The sequence below is a fragment of the Zophobas morio genome, unplaced genomic scaffold (genome assembly GCF_036711695.1).
Source record: "Zophobas morio isolate AGI-343-1 ecotype UQ-CSIRO unplaced genomic scaffold, CSIRO_AGI_Zmor_V1 ptg000357l, whole genome shotgun sequence".
NCBI classification, from domain to species: Eukaryota; Metazoa; Arthropoda; class Insecta; order Coleoptera; family Tenebrionidae; genus Zophobas; species Zophobas morio.
The window spans coordinates 81,936-95,395 of NW_026972461.1; the positions used below are offsets into that span (position 1 = coordinate 81,936).

The 13,460-nt window shown below is 21.1% G+C and overlaps 1 protein-coding gene across 1 annotated transcript; it reads right to left on the minus strand.

The window, feature by feature from the left end:
• Positions 1-326: 326 nt before the first annotated feature.
• On the minus strand, positions 327-13,236 carry LOC135120187 (bystin-like). The gene is made up of 8 exons (XM_064044504.1): positions 13,220-13,236; positions 12,216-12,323; positions 10,918-11,076; positions 10,373-10,445; positions 10,052-10,314; positions 9,852-9,944; positions 9,690-9,753; positions 327-453 (listed from the first exon to the last, which is right to left on the minus strand). The coding sequence occupies exons 2-8, from the start codon at positions 12,307-12,309 to the stop codon at positions 327-329; spliced, it is 873 nt and encodes a 290-aa protein (XP_063900574.1). The 5' UTR covers positions 12,310-12,323; positions 13,220-13,236.
• Between the last annotated feature and the right edge of the window lie 224 nt (positions 13,237-13,460).

Consider the following 13,460-nt stretch of genomic DNA (forward strand, 5'->3'; position numbering starts at 1 on the left):
TAAGCGTCTAGGAGATCATATTAAAAAGTTTTTGTAAAGGATTTGTTCGCCAATTTTATACGTTTAGGAAAGTTGGAAATATACTTCTGATAAATGTTCGGTGAAAAAAACTAGGAGATTAACCCGAAGTTTTACTGCTAAATATGGTTGCCCTTGGTTAGGAAGAGTACCTGCTTCATAAATAGATGGAAAGGCTGGACGAGGCCTTTAGGCCAGGATACGTTCAATCTGCCTAGTGACAAAGAATTGTTAGATTTTTAGATCTCTCATAATAACATAAAAAGTTCAACATATTAACAGAATTCAAATTTTTCTAATAGATGTGATTATCGCTCAAAAATGCTTTTAAGTTTGAATCTAAGTAATTCCGGCATTATTTCTGAGATAGTTGAAAGGGGGGAGCCGTAGATGATGGAGGTCACGTGAAAGTTACCATATATGGCACATTTAAGCCTAAAAAAGGTCAACATATTTACAGCATGAAATTATCTAATAAATGCGATTATCACCCAATGACGCTTTTTAAGGTTCAACCTAAGTAACTCCCACATTATATGTGAGAGTTGAAAAAAAAAGGGGTGGGGGAGCGTGGACGTTATTTACACGTGGGAAGCAACTTCAACATAAGGGCATAACAAAGATATGGACCGCGCCTTTCTCCCTTTTTAGTGTTAATGACTCGGTGGTGTCTGTTGTGCTCTCAAGGCGGCTGGAAAACTATTAAGTAGAGGAGCTATTGCAAACCTTTCAAGCTTTGACAAACCTTATATTGTATATTGGTCTTTATATTCTTAACTTCTGTACTGAGTCAAAAAAAGGTTAGGTTTCGTTTATTTTAATTTGAACGTAAACTTATTAATACGGCAAGCTTACTTACATTAACTATGAAATGTTAGCGGATACAATTTCTGTTTTGTTAAATGTCGTTGCTGTTTCAACTTAGTTTATTTTTTTTTTAAACCAATTTTAGCTTTAATTAAATACGTTATCATCAAAAGTAAAGCTTCTAGCCCAGTAAAAGTCGATAAATTAAAGTAAACACATTAAGTAAAAATAATTAGTAAAGTGTTATAGCTTCTTAACTGCTTTAAAAATTATCCTAAAAAATATAAAAATATTTAAAAGGTACAGTTAGTTTTATACCTTACAACTTTTATTAAAATTTTATGTTCTCATCAGATCATAAACTTTAGATTATTTGAAAGGTTTTTAAAAAAAAACGAATACAAAAGAGAGTACATAACTTATATTTCAAGCAAACTTTTTAGAGTTATATAGAAAATAAAAATTTTATTGACCTCGTAAAAAAAACATTTAGTAATATACATATTAAATTAATAAAAAACAATACATCCTAATTTTACTAAATATACTTATTTCTTTGCAAAACGAGAAGAGGAGACGTTTTATAAGTAACTTTGCTAAAAGTATATATCATTATTATTATTAAGAAGGTTAGTAAAGTTACAATTGAAATACTAGAAGTTTTTAAAGGGAATAAAAAAGGAAAAAGTACGAAATAAACTTTTTAAAGTGATCTTTTAAACTTTTATTTACGTATAAGCTAAACTAAGCCTTTCCAAAAATTCTCAAAGGCGCACGCTGTATAGTTTTTCTACCTCTAATCTATAATTTTGTAAACCTTTAACTTTATTTTACTCTTTAGTACCTTATATTATTAATATCATGTTTTACCAATTATTAATACATATTTATATAGAGGGTTATTATTATTATAATATGGAAAACCACTAGGTTTACAAAAATTTAACTTAACGCCTAAATTAGCAGCGAAGTTTACTACTCTGTGTACTATTTCTTTAGAGAAATAATTTTTTTTTGACAGTTTGGTGAAGTACCATGTGGACGGGCTAACTACGTTACTTTTAAACTTAATAGTTTCTTAAAATTCTTTGTATTAAACGAATTTGTTCTTTTGTACTGCTCTTGCAGTAATATAAAGCTTTTATGAATACAGGTGACGTTTGTACGAAACACTTTTTTATTCTTTAATGGCGTCTCCTTTCAATAATTCAACTCAACACTTGTCTCATCTTGAAAACGAAGATTATAATAAAATAATTAATAAACCTGTTGCTAATTGTTCTAGCTTATTAGGTCATGATGCATCAGAAAACTTAAAAACCTTCGAATTACTTACAAACAATTCACATGAAAGTTTTGGTAAACAATTGAAAAGAGATTCCACTTTTGTTAATAATGTTCCTGTCGAGCATTTAAACAAAATTTCCAAATTAGAGAATACACAGTTTTTAGAGGGATTTAGAGCTGAAGAGAACTCTGCAATAAACTCGAGTTATACCGGTAGTCGTTTTATTTCCGAATGGTTGCCCACTGTTAGCAAGCCTATAAATAATACTAAAAATCATTCCAACTCCATACTTCTACAGAATCATTATACAGAGCCCTGCTTTAAAAATATTGGCATTAAAAGAGGAATTCAAGAAACTATATATCCTGAAAAAGGCGAAAGTTTTACCGTTACCGAAGCAAAGAGGACATGTACGCACGATGAACTTTGTAATTTTGCTCAAACTTCAGAATATATAAATAATCCGGAAAATCGTGCTTTAGTTTCTTATAATCCCATCACGGACTTTGCAAGGAAAAATACATTCTTTCAAGATTATCAATATTATAATAACTTGAACGCTTCTGTGCCTCGTTGTGAAATTCCTTTAACTTCCAGTTATTGTTTTGAATTGGTTCCTTATAACGAGCAAATAGCCCGCTTCAGAAATTTACATTCTCTTAATTCTGCTTATAAACCGCTAAAGGACGAAAGTATTAATAAAGAACAATATCATAAGGAAAAATTGATAATAGGGCCTAATAATAACAATCATCCTTTTTTTCAACGAAATGTTATTGTACAAGATGAACAACACAAAGGTATAACTTTTTTAGATGGAGGAGGCTACATAATGGAGTTACCAGATGACTAAATAATAGTTTATATTATATAATAAGTTGTTATTATACAAATTTTGATAACATGTTTTAGGTTGCATCACTTTTTGACATTTATATGTATAAATCACTCCAATTTTATTAAATTGAAAACTAAATCATGCTTAAAATTTTTTTTTGTATTATGCTTATATCAGGGTTTTCAAAGTTTTTTTTCGCCGATTTTAAGAATATAAGTTAATTACTGTGCGAAAATTTTATACTTCCATTACTTTATTTGACTTCTATAATATTTTTGGCTTGCCGAAGTTTTTAGCTGACGAGGCCAAGGGTGATGGAAATACTTAAAAGTTTGCATACTAATTATAGTGCTACTCACTTGATAGCATTTTATATTTTATAATATTACTAACACAGGATTTCTCATATAGTTTTTTCTTTATTTATACGTTAATTATGTTCTACTTTAAAAGCAGAAAGAATTTCAATTTTTATAGAAAGTGTGTTTCCTATATTTTTATATACTTACGATGTTTTTAGGTATATCATTGTTAATTTAGTTATAAATAATATTATCATAGTTTTGCGAAAGACAAGCATAGTTGTAGGTGGCAAATTTATTTCAGCTCCTTTTTTTTAGTTTCCATATTTAATTGTATAGTTTATAAATCAAATACTTTTTAGGGGGAAGTAAAGGTATAATTGCGTATGACTTATATTTTTGTTTTAGCGGTAATTTATTATACATATTAGAAATTTAAGAAGTTCTGCTTATATGAAGGGCAAAAAGGATTAAGTTTAATTATATTTTTTTTTCCCTTCTGCGTTTTTCGATTAAAAATTTAACTTGTACTTCTAGTTCCAAGCTACCTTGTTAACTTAGTATCCTGTAGCCTTGTAGCACTTTTAGTTTCAGGTTTTGGGTTTGATACTCGAAAATAAGTTATTAAAAGTTTTATAAAAAACTAAACAATACTTTTTCAAGAAAGATGGAGTTATAGCTATTTTTAAAAAAAACGCAAGCCCATTAAATTAGCTTTATTTCATAAACTAAAACTTTAATGCACTAAATAAAGAACAAATTATTGTCATTTTATAGTCAGTAAGCTAAAAAACGTTAATTTACAAAGAACAACCCAGACAATTGTTTGAGTTAAACTCGAATACATTTTTTATGGGATTTATATCATAAAAATACTGCAAGTAATCGGCGACAACATTATCAACCTACAATCCTTCAGATTAGTTTTTAAAGTTTTAAGTTCTGTTCCGTTCTATTTAATACTCTCCAATTTCAAATACCGTTTCAGCTTCTAGCCCTTTACTAAGTTTAATAGAAATTCTGGTAACCACATCCTTACAGTGTTTTAAATATGTTGAACAACGTTTATTTTTAATTTTAAATTTCTTAATCTGGCTGTATAAACAGTATCTTAAAATCAGCTTCTAAAACTAAATTTTAATTAGTAAAAGAAGTTTAGTAAATAAATTTACTTTTTCTCATTAAGAGATGAGTAATTATGGTCCAATAGTATAACCTCCTGAAGAAAGTAATCTTTAGCCGGGTTCAGCGCTAAAAATAACACAAAAATAAAATAATTTTTAATACTAAACAAAAATACAAAAACTAAAAACAAATTTGTGACTTTTTAAATTTTTCGACTAAAAGGAATAATTGTATAGATGAAAAGTCAATTTAAAAAACAACTTTACTTTTTTGGTTTTATAAAACTATTTTTTTTTAAAAAAAAATTGTGCTTAGAATTTTACATATGATTGTATATCAAATTTTTTTTCACAAAAATATATTTTAAAAATAATTTTTAAAAATAATTTTAATTTCTTTTAAAGTGAATAAATAAGGACCGAAACCATTCAGTAAAATGTTTTCGCAAATTCATTTTGTACAATCACGTCATTATGTATTATGTACATTTTAAAATTTACGCACCTTTATTTTTCAATAGTTTCTTTTGCTTTTCATTTCCTGTAATTAAAATTTTAAAGTTAACGCTTTAATATGTTCATATTGTTAACTATTTCAATTTTAAATTTTATGGACCAAAATTAGAAAAAAAAAATTAAGAATTCTTTGAGTATCTTTGCTACCATAGCAATTGTTTCTCGTTAGAATTTTGATTACGTTTCTCATCCCTTTATAACTCTTAAACTAATACGAAGATGGGTGCAAACCTTTTTTATTTAAATAAATTTTTTACATAATTCAAATTTTACTTTGGCATGTTAGTGCTTTGCAAAAAAAGCAAATATTATCCGAATAAAAAAGAATGGAGCGCGGAAATAGTTTATTTAAAAATTTATAAAATATTTTTTATGTGGCACTTTCACTCGGCATTTTATTTTATTTTTCTTGTTCAGTTAGTTTCAGTTGTACTAAGTAATTTAAAATAATTAAATATATAAAGTTCGAAGATTTATTAATATTACAACATTTTACATCTATAAATTATAATTTCTTGAAATCAATCATTATAAAGTTAACTGCTCGAATATTTTGGTATTTATGGGTGATAAATTTCCGTAAAGAATTATTTTTTAAAAGATATACTTTATTATAACTTACTTAGAGAAAGTACACTGTAAGTAACGGATTTGCTGGTTCAACGTTTTCTGTAAAGGATATTTTACTATAAATAAGAGGGGGAGCCAAAAGAGTAAAAAGACTAGACGTAAACTCTTATATAAAAAAGCGAGAAGAAAAACTTTTCTATAAAATAATTTTTAGGAATTAATAATATTCAGGCTTCTAAGAAGTAGATGGTTCTATTACACTGCACATTTTTTCTTTTGTAAAAAATAGAATTTGTAAAACAATAATGATCTCACTATTGAATCGCAAACTTTTATTTCATATATTTCTATTCAAACTTTTTGTATAAAATACTATAAAAATTCCTCTATAAAAAACAAATATAATAGCTTTTTTAAGTTTAAAAATATTATCAATCTGGTTTTTCTTATTTCATAATAATATTATGAGTTGGGTGTTTTTTAAAAAAAGTTAAAAGTTTAGCGTTTATTACTATTGTATCGCTCGTTAGTAATCATTTTATCACTGTAAAAAAAAAAATTTAAAAAGTTGATGATACTAAAAGCTGCGACTACCTTTTTATATCATAACACTATTAAGAAATTAAATACAAACAGTATAAAAATTAAAAAGTACACTACCCTACTCACTTTTATATTAAATTAAATTCAACATTAAAAGAATAAAAGAGAATATTGAGGCTTTAAGGAAATTTTAAAAATTATAAAATTATAAAGTATTTTAAAAAGCAGAAGTCTGTAAATTTTCCAAGCTAGCAAAAATAAAAACGTCATTTTTTGTCTAAAAGCTAATGCCGATAAGTTTAGCGGCTAACTAAGGTAACGCGAGCGCGGTGGGTCACGATTTTTAACCTAAATTTAAAATATACTTATAAAGGAGATGTCCTCTGAATTAAATTATATTAATGTTAAGACTTATAAAAGTTTCATTTAGAAGTAATTATTAAAAATAAGTTAAAATTAATTAACTCATAATTTTTCTTTAAGACAAATTAATTAAATGAGATTTAATTACTACTTATAAAACTTTTCTTTTAGTAACTTTATTAAAATATAAAAGATTTAATATACACTTAAAAATTAATCTCGAAAAGTTATTAAAGTAAACTTTAGTTTAGTTTATGATTTCAAATTTTTCTCTTTAAAAATTACAAGTTAAATTCGCATACTCACTTTTGGAGATTCTACCATAAGTAATTAAGATTTAAAGTGAATTATACTTACTCTATATTTTAGTAATATTTCTTTTAAATTATATATTTCAATTCTATTAACAAAATTTCCTTTAAAAGATATTATCAAAGTCCAAACTAAATTAATTCATATTAATGAAAATAAAATTAGATTTACCTTATAGCTAACTATAAATTAGAAATTACTTGTACTTGTAAGTTTTAAAATTATAATAAATTTACGTAAAAAACTTTTTTTTGTAATAATTATTAAAATAAATTAGATTTTATAATATATATTAATTTACCATGATATAATATTTAAAGTCAGATTAAATTTAACGTTATACTTAAGTATACTCTTCTTTTGGGAGTATTTACTAAATTAAATTAAAATAAATATATCCTTTTAAATTTCTCGTTGAATAATATTTATCAAAATAAATTAGATTTACTTTACACTTTCAAATTTCTCAATATATAATATTAATTTGAAATTATATTTAAGTTTAATTAATGATTATTTTCCTTTTCTTTTGAAATCAATAAATAAGATTAAATATTAATTATAATTATAAAACTTTTCTCTTAATGATATTTATTAAAAAAGTAAATTAAATTAAATTCAAACTTTTTTGATATATACTTTTAAATTTCTCATTAAATAATATTAATTAGTATTATATCAAAATAAAATAGTTATAAACTATTTTCTAAAAATAATCGGGTTAAAAAAAATTAATTCATACTTATAAAACTTTTCTTATAATAAAATTTATACAATAAAAAAAATCATTTAATTTTTTATTATAACGCTTCGCTGATTCAGATTGAATTATAAATTTGAATTCTCATACTTTCCATAGAAGAGATTAACGTTGGACTTACTTACAAAAGGATTTTCTATGCATAAAATATATAATAATAATTACAAATTTAATTAATGTAGAACCAAATTAATTATTTAAAAAAAATAATATTTAATAAAAGTAACTTATTAAAAAATGTTTATTATTTAATTTTTTATAAATTATTTTTATGCATAAAAATATATTAAAATTTGTTTTTTTGTTTCTAAATGATTAAAATTTACTGTTAAATTTAGATTTTAATTAGTCTTGTACACAAAAAATAAATTATGAAATTCAATTTATTGAAAGGAGTTTATTATTATTATTCTTTAATTATATATGAATTATTTTATTATATATTTTATATTTCTATATTATTATTTAAATTTATTGTTAAATTTAATTTAACTATTTAAAATTAACAATTTTTAAATACTTTGATGAATTTTTTTAGAAAAATATTTTTGATAACAGAAATTTATTAAAATGAGTTTATATTTATTATTATTATTTTGGTATTTATAACCTTATTTTGGATAAAATATTGTTTATATTTTTTATGTAAAGTTAAATTTATATCATTTAATAAAAATTATTGTATTATTAATTATATTTGTACACATTTTAATACAACTTTATTATTATTTGATTATTTAAAAACTATTATATGCATAAAATATTACAAGAATTTTTAGTTCCTAAATTATTATATTAATTTAGAGTAGAAATATAACTATTTTTTTAAAGAAATTAATAATTATATTTAAATTATTTTTATGTATAGAAAAGTAGTATTATTATTTTTAGATTTTTTTTGTATAAATATATAGTTAGTTTATTTTTTATTTCTATATTATTATTTTAATTTAATATTAAATTTAAATTATTTAATTAAAAATTATATATTTTAATTATTTAATTATTTCCTACAGTATAATATTTTTTATATAATTACTTTAAATTTTTTAACAATATTTATGCACACAAATATACTTAAGTTTATTATTTCTACTTCATTAATATTATTAGTTTAACCAATACTAAAATTATTAAATTTATTAATTTAATTAATTTTGTACAGAAAAAAATATTTTGAATAAAAGTATTTTGTAATAATGAGTTTAATACTACTACCATCAAAATATTAATTATATAAATTCATGCACAAAATTATTAAGTTTATGATATTTTATAACTATCATTTTCAATAAATGTATAAAATTTTTTAATACAAAATTATATGCATAACTAAATATTTTACATAAAAGTTACTTATAAAAATGACTTTATTATTATTATTATAAAAAAAATATTTTTAAAATAATATTTTATTAAAACAAGTTTACTATTATTATATTAAAAAAGGTATTCTATAAAATAAGTTTACTATTATTAGCATTAAATGATTATTTTAAAAGTTTCTTATTATTAAAAATATTTTGTGTAGAGTTTCTTATTATTACTAGAAAAAATAATTTCTATTCAAGTATTCATTGAAAAGTTTCCTATTATTACTATAATAATATTTTATAGAGTTTTTTTTTTTTATAAGATAAATTTATTATTATTATTATTATTAATATCATATAAATTTCTTATTATTATTATTAAAATAATGAAAAAAAATATTATTTGTTTATTAATATTTTATAATGAATATTATTTTAATAGGTTTCTAATTATTTTCCTTTTAATAATAATTATTATAATTATTAATTAATTTTACGCAAAAAATTATTTAAAATTATTTTATTATTATTATTTATCATTAATATTCTAAATTAATGTGAAAACTTTTATTATGGTTATTAATTATTTCTATGCACAAAATGTATTTTTTATAATAAGTTAATTATCACTTTTTATTATTATATTATTATTATATTATTGTTATTATTATTACTATTATTACTATAAATATTATTATAATATTTATTTATTAGTAATAGTATTCACCTTAAATTGAAATTTCCATTTTAGAAATCGAATAATTCAGTTCTCTTTCAATTTCGGGTGATATGGAGGAATGGAATTGTCGCTTTATAAGTCTTAAAAGAGAATCTTTTTGTTCATCGCTAATATCATTTTTATATCTAAAGAATAATAATAATTATTATAGTAAAATAATAAAAATAATAAGTAATAATAATAATAATAGACGAGCCTTTGCACAAACGAGAGAAAACTTTGCTGCCATAAAACTGGATAAGTTCGCGTGTCATTTTCAGCTGTTAATATTATTATTAGTATTTATATATAAATTATTATTAATATTACTATATTATTATTTATTTATAAATTATTTTTATTATTATAATTAAAAAACCTCTTAAAAAATGAAAGACAAGTGCATCAATAACTCTATAGGGGAGTGCATATTTCTTATCAATAAAAATTCGTATAAATATAGAAGAGGCGCCTTCAATAATAATAAAAATTTATAAATAAATAATAATATGGTAATATTAATAATAATAATAAATAACTAATTAACTAAATAGTAATAATAATAAATAAAAAGAAGACCAGTATATGGGAGTTCTGCTATTTTCCAAAGAGCCGCAGCTGCGTGGAGGACTGGTACGGATGTCCGGCCAATCACGCTGCCAATAATGACTGCTTCACGGAGAGTGCACGTGCCCGACTCGCAAAGTGGCAGCAAAATCCCTTTAATGAAGGCACCCGGCTTGAAAAGCGCTTTACGAAGGGCGTCGTACAGGTGACTATTCAGTCTTTTGTACTCCGCAATGTCGTCTCGAACACGTGGATAGAGCACGAGGTTAAAAAACCTACAGGGAGTGTTGCTATTTGATACAAAAATACTCAAAAATCCGCCATTATTTACACCTTTGCGCCATACTAGACTTTAAATTGGCCACAAATAACCTCGTGGCCTGGTAAAGTGCAGCAGCGGACCAGCCTGAATTCGAAATTTTTTTATTTATAAAAAATTTAGAAAAGATAATGATTTATTCGTATTTAAAAAAAATTAAAATATTTATATTTTACTTAAAAAAAAGAATAGAAAAACTTAAGAAAATAAAACTTAATAATATAAATATTATTTATAAAAATTATTTTTTTAATAGAGAAAAAAAACTTTTTTATATATACTAACATTTTATATAATATAAATGCTTCTTTTTTTTTATACAAGAAAATATGGTATTTACAACTTTACAAAAGGTTATTATTTTTATATCAACAATAACTAACAGTTCGTAATATTTAAAAAATTTTATAAAATAAAAATATATATATACCAATCGCTACAAAATTAATATATATCAAATAAAAATTATATATTATTATTACTATTATTATTATTATTACATATTCTAATAAATAACAACACAGCCTGAAAACCAATAGTAATTCGATGATAAAAAAACCTTCTGGATTGGTTAAATATAAAAGTTCTTCCCAATTGGAGCAGCAGGGAATAGTTTTTAAGGAACGGGGAAGTTTGCCGGAACGATACCTTGATAATAACAAGCCAGTCGTCTTAAAAATTTCTACAATTTCAGGATTTATTGAGGAAACTCCGCACGCTGAAAATAACAAATTATAATAATAAATAAGATAGTTATAATATGAATAAAAATAGTAAATTGTATTTCAAAAAAAAAATTTTATAAATACTTTTAAAAAATATGTTTACTATAATTTTACTTTAAAAAAAAGGTTTATTTAAAAAAAATATATAAAAACTTTAAGTTTATTTAACTTATTTTTTTAAAACTTTTAAACAAATTATTATCACTTTCTTAAAAAATTTAAAAAATTTAAAAATTTAAAAATTTGTTATAATTAAATTTAAATAAAAACTTTTTAAAAATTATTATAATTATTATTTTATTTTACTTTCATATAACGTCTAAAAAAATAAATATTTTTAAAAAAATCTTCAATAACTTTAAAATTTAATAATTTTCAAATATTCTTTAAAAAAATTTAAAAAAAATTCGATTGAAAACTTTTATAAAATATTTTTTATAATTCTTTAAAAATTCTTAAAAAAGTCCTAAGAAATATTCGCCTTTAAAAAAATAATATAAAATTTTTCTTATTTTCTTATAATTATTTATATTTATATAACATTAATATTAATATTTATAAATTTTATTAAATTATTATAATATAAATTTCAAAAAACTGTTTTTTAAAGTTTACCAATAAAAAACTTTTTTTAAATTTTATTTTATTTTATAAAAAAAAAATACAAAGATAATAACTTTTGTATATATTATACGTATAGAAAATTATAAAAAACTGCAAAACTTAAAAATATTTAAAAAATTATAATAAATTTTACATAAATATAAAATCAGCACTACTTTAAAATGTCTTAAAAACTTCAAAAAATTTTTTGCATTACTAAGTTTATATGAAGTTTATAATAATAAGGAAAAAGTGCGGAACAATAAAACTTTTATAAAACTTTTACTAATAAAAAACCTTAAATTTCCTTTGAAATTATAAATAAAAAGCTGACGAATTTCAAATAAATTCTTTTTTATCAATATTTTAAAAATATTTAAACAATAAAAATTAAAAAAAATTTTAATAACAATTTTTATAGAATTAATTTTAAAAAAATATAAAAAATATTTAAAATTATTAATAAAATTTTTGTCCAATAAAAAAATTTAAAAAAACGCAGTTAATCAAATTAATAATAATAATTTACTTATATTACTGGTAGAATTTTGCGCTTCTTTTTCTTCAAACTTTTGCATAATAAGGTCCGCAAGAGTCACGTGTTTTTCGGGATTTGAATTCATAAAAGCTTTTAAGGCTGTATTATAATAAGAATACATAATATTAACATATTAAATATAAGTAAATATATATATATAAAATAGAATTCGTAAAGCAAAATCTACATAAACTAAATTTCAAAAAAATAAAGATGAAAATATGAAAAAATTTATATGAAAAAAATATTACAATAATATTTACAAGAAAAAAAAATAGAAATAATACTCAATATAAAAAATTGTATTAAAAAAATATAAAAATATTTTTAAGTAAATTTCGTTGAAAAAATGATAAATATATAAATTTCGAAATTTTAATTTTAATAATATTAAACATAAAATAAAAAATATTAAAACAAGTAAAATAAAATAAATAAGTATATAACATATATAAATTGTAATTAAAAAAATAAATAGAAGTATATTTTTAAGTAAAATTAGTAAAGTAAAATTTATAATACTAAATATTATATATTAGATATTTTCTTAAACAAAAAATCAAAATAATGATAGGAATAGTATAATAATATTCAAAATAATAATTATAAATACATAAAAAATTAAAAATAAAATTTTCATCTGCTAAAATATGTCAATCAAAATAAAACTTAATAATAAATATGTAAAAAGTAAAGAAAAAAGTTAAAATAAATGAAAAATTATAAAATAAAAAAAGTTTTTAATGAATATAATAAATTATAAACTTCATTAAAGACAGTAAGAAATTATAATAATAAATTAAAAAATAATAATAAAAAAGTTGTAATAATAATATATAAATAAATAATTTTAAGTTATTAAATGTTACTCAAACAAATTTTAAAAAGTAAACGTAAAAATTTTAAAAATTAATAAATAGTTAAAAAATAAGTAAAATAATAATGATAATAATAATAGTAATAGTATTTATAATTATAATAAAAACTTAACAAACCGGCTTCATCCGATTTTTGAATCTTAAAAGACTTATAAAAATCTTCTTCATAATTATCATCGCTTAACTGCTCGTGAGGGTCGAGCGATACAGAAATTAATCCTTCGTTTTCATTACAATTATTATCGTCTTTTCTAATAAAAACATTAACGTGAAGAATAATTAATAATAATAATAAATTATATTAAATAATAATGAAAAAATGATAATTAAAAAATTATATATTAATAAACATTAAAAA

Coding starts and splice junctions, on each gene's coding strand:
- LOC135120187 (XM_064044504.1), bottom strand. CDS start 12,309: ATGAATTCAAATCCCGAAAAACACGTGACTCTTGCGGACCTTATTATG. Junction 10,315..10,372: donor AAGTCTAGTATGGCGCAAAG/GTGTAAATAATG, acceptor CACTCCCTGTAG/GTTTTTTAACCTCGTGCTCT. Junction 9,945..10,051: donor AGCAGAACTCCCATATACTG/GTCTTCTTTTTA, acceptor TTATTATTGAAG/GCGCCTCTTCTATATTTATA.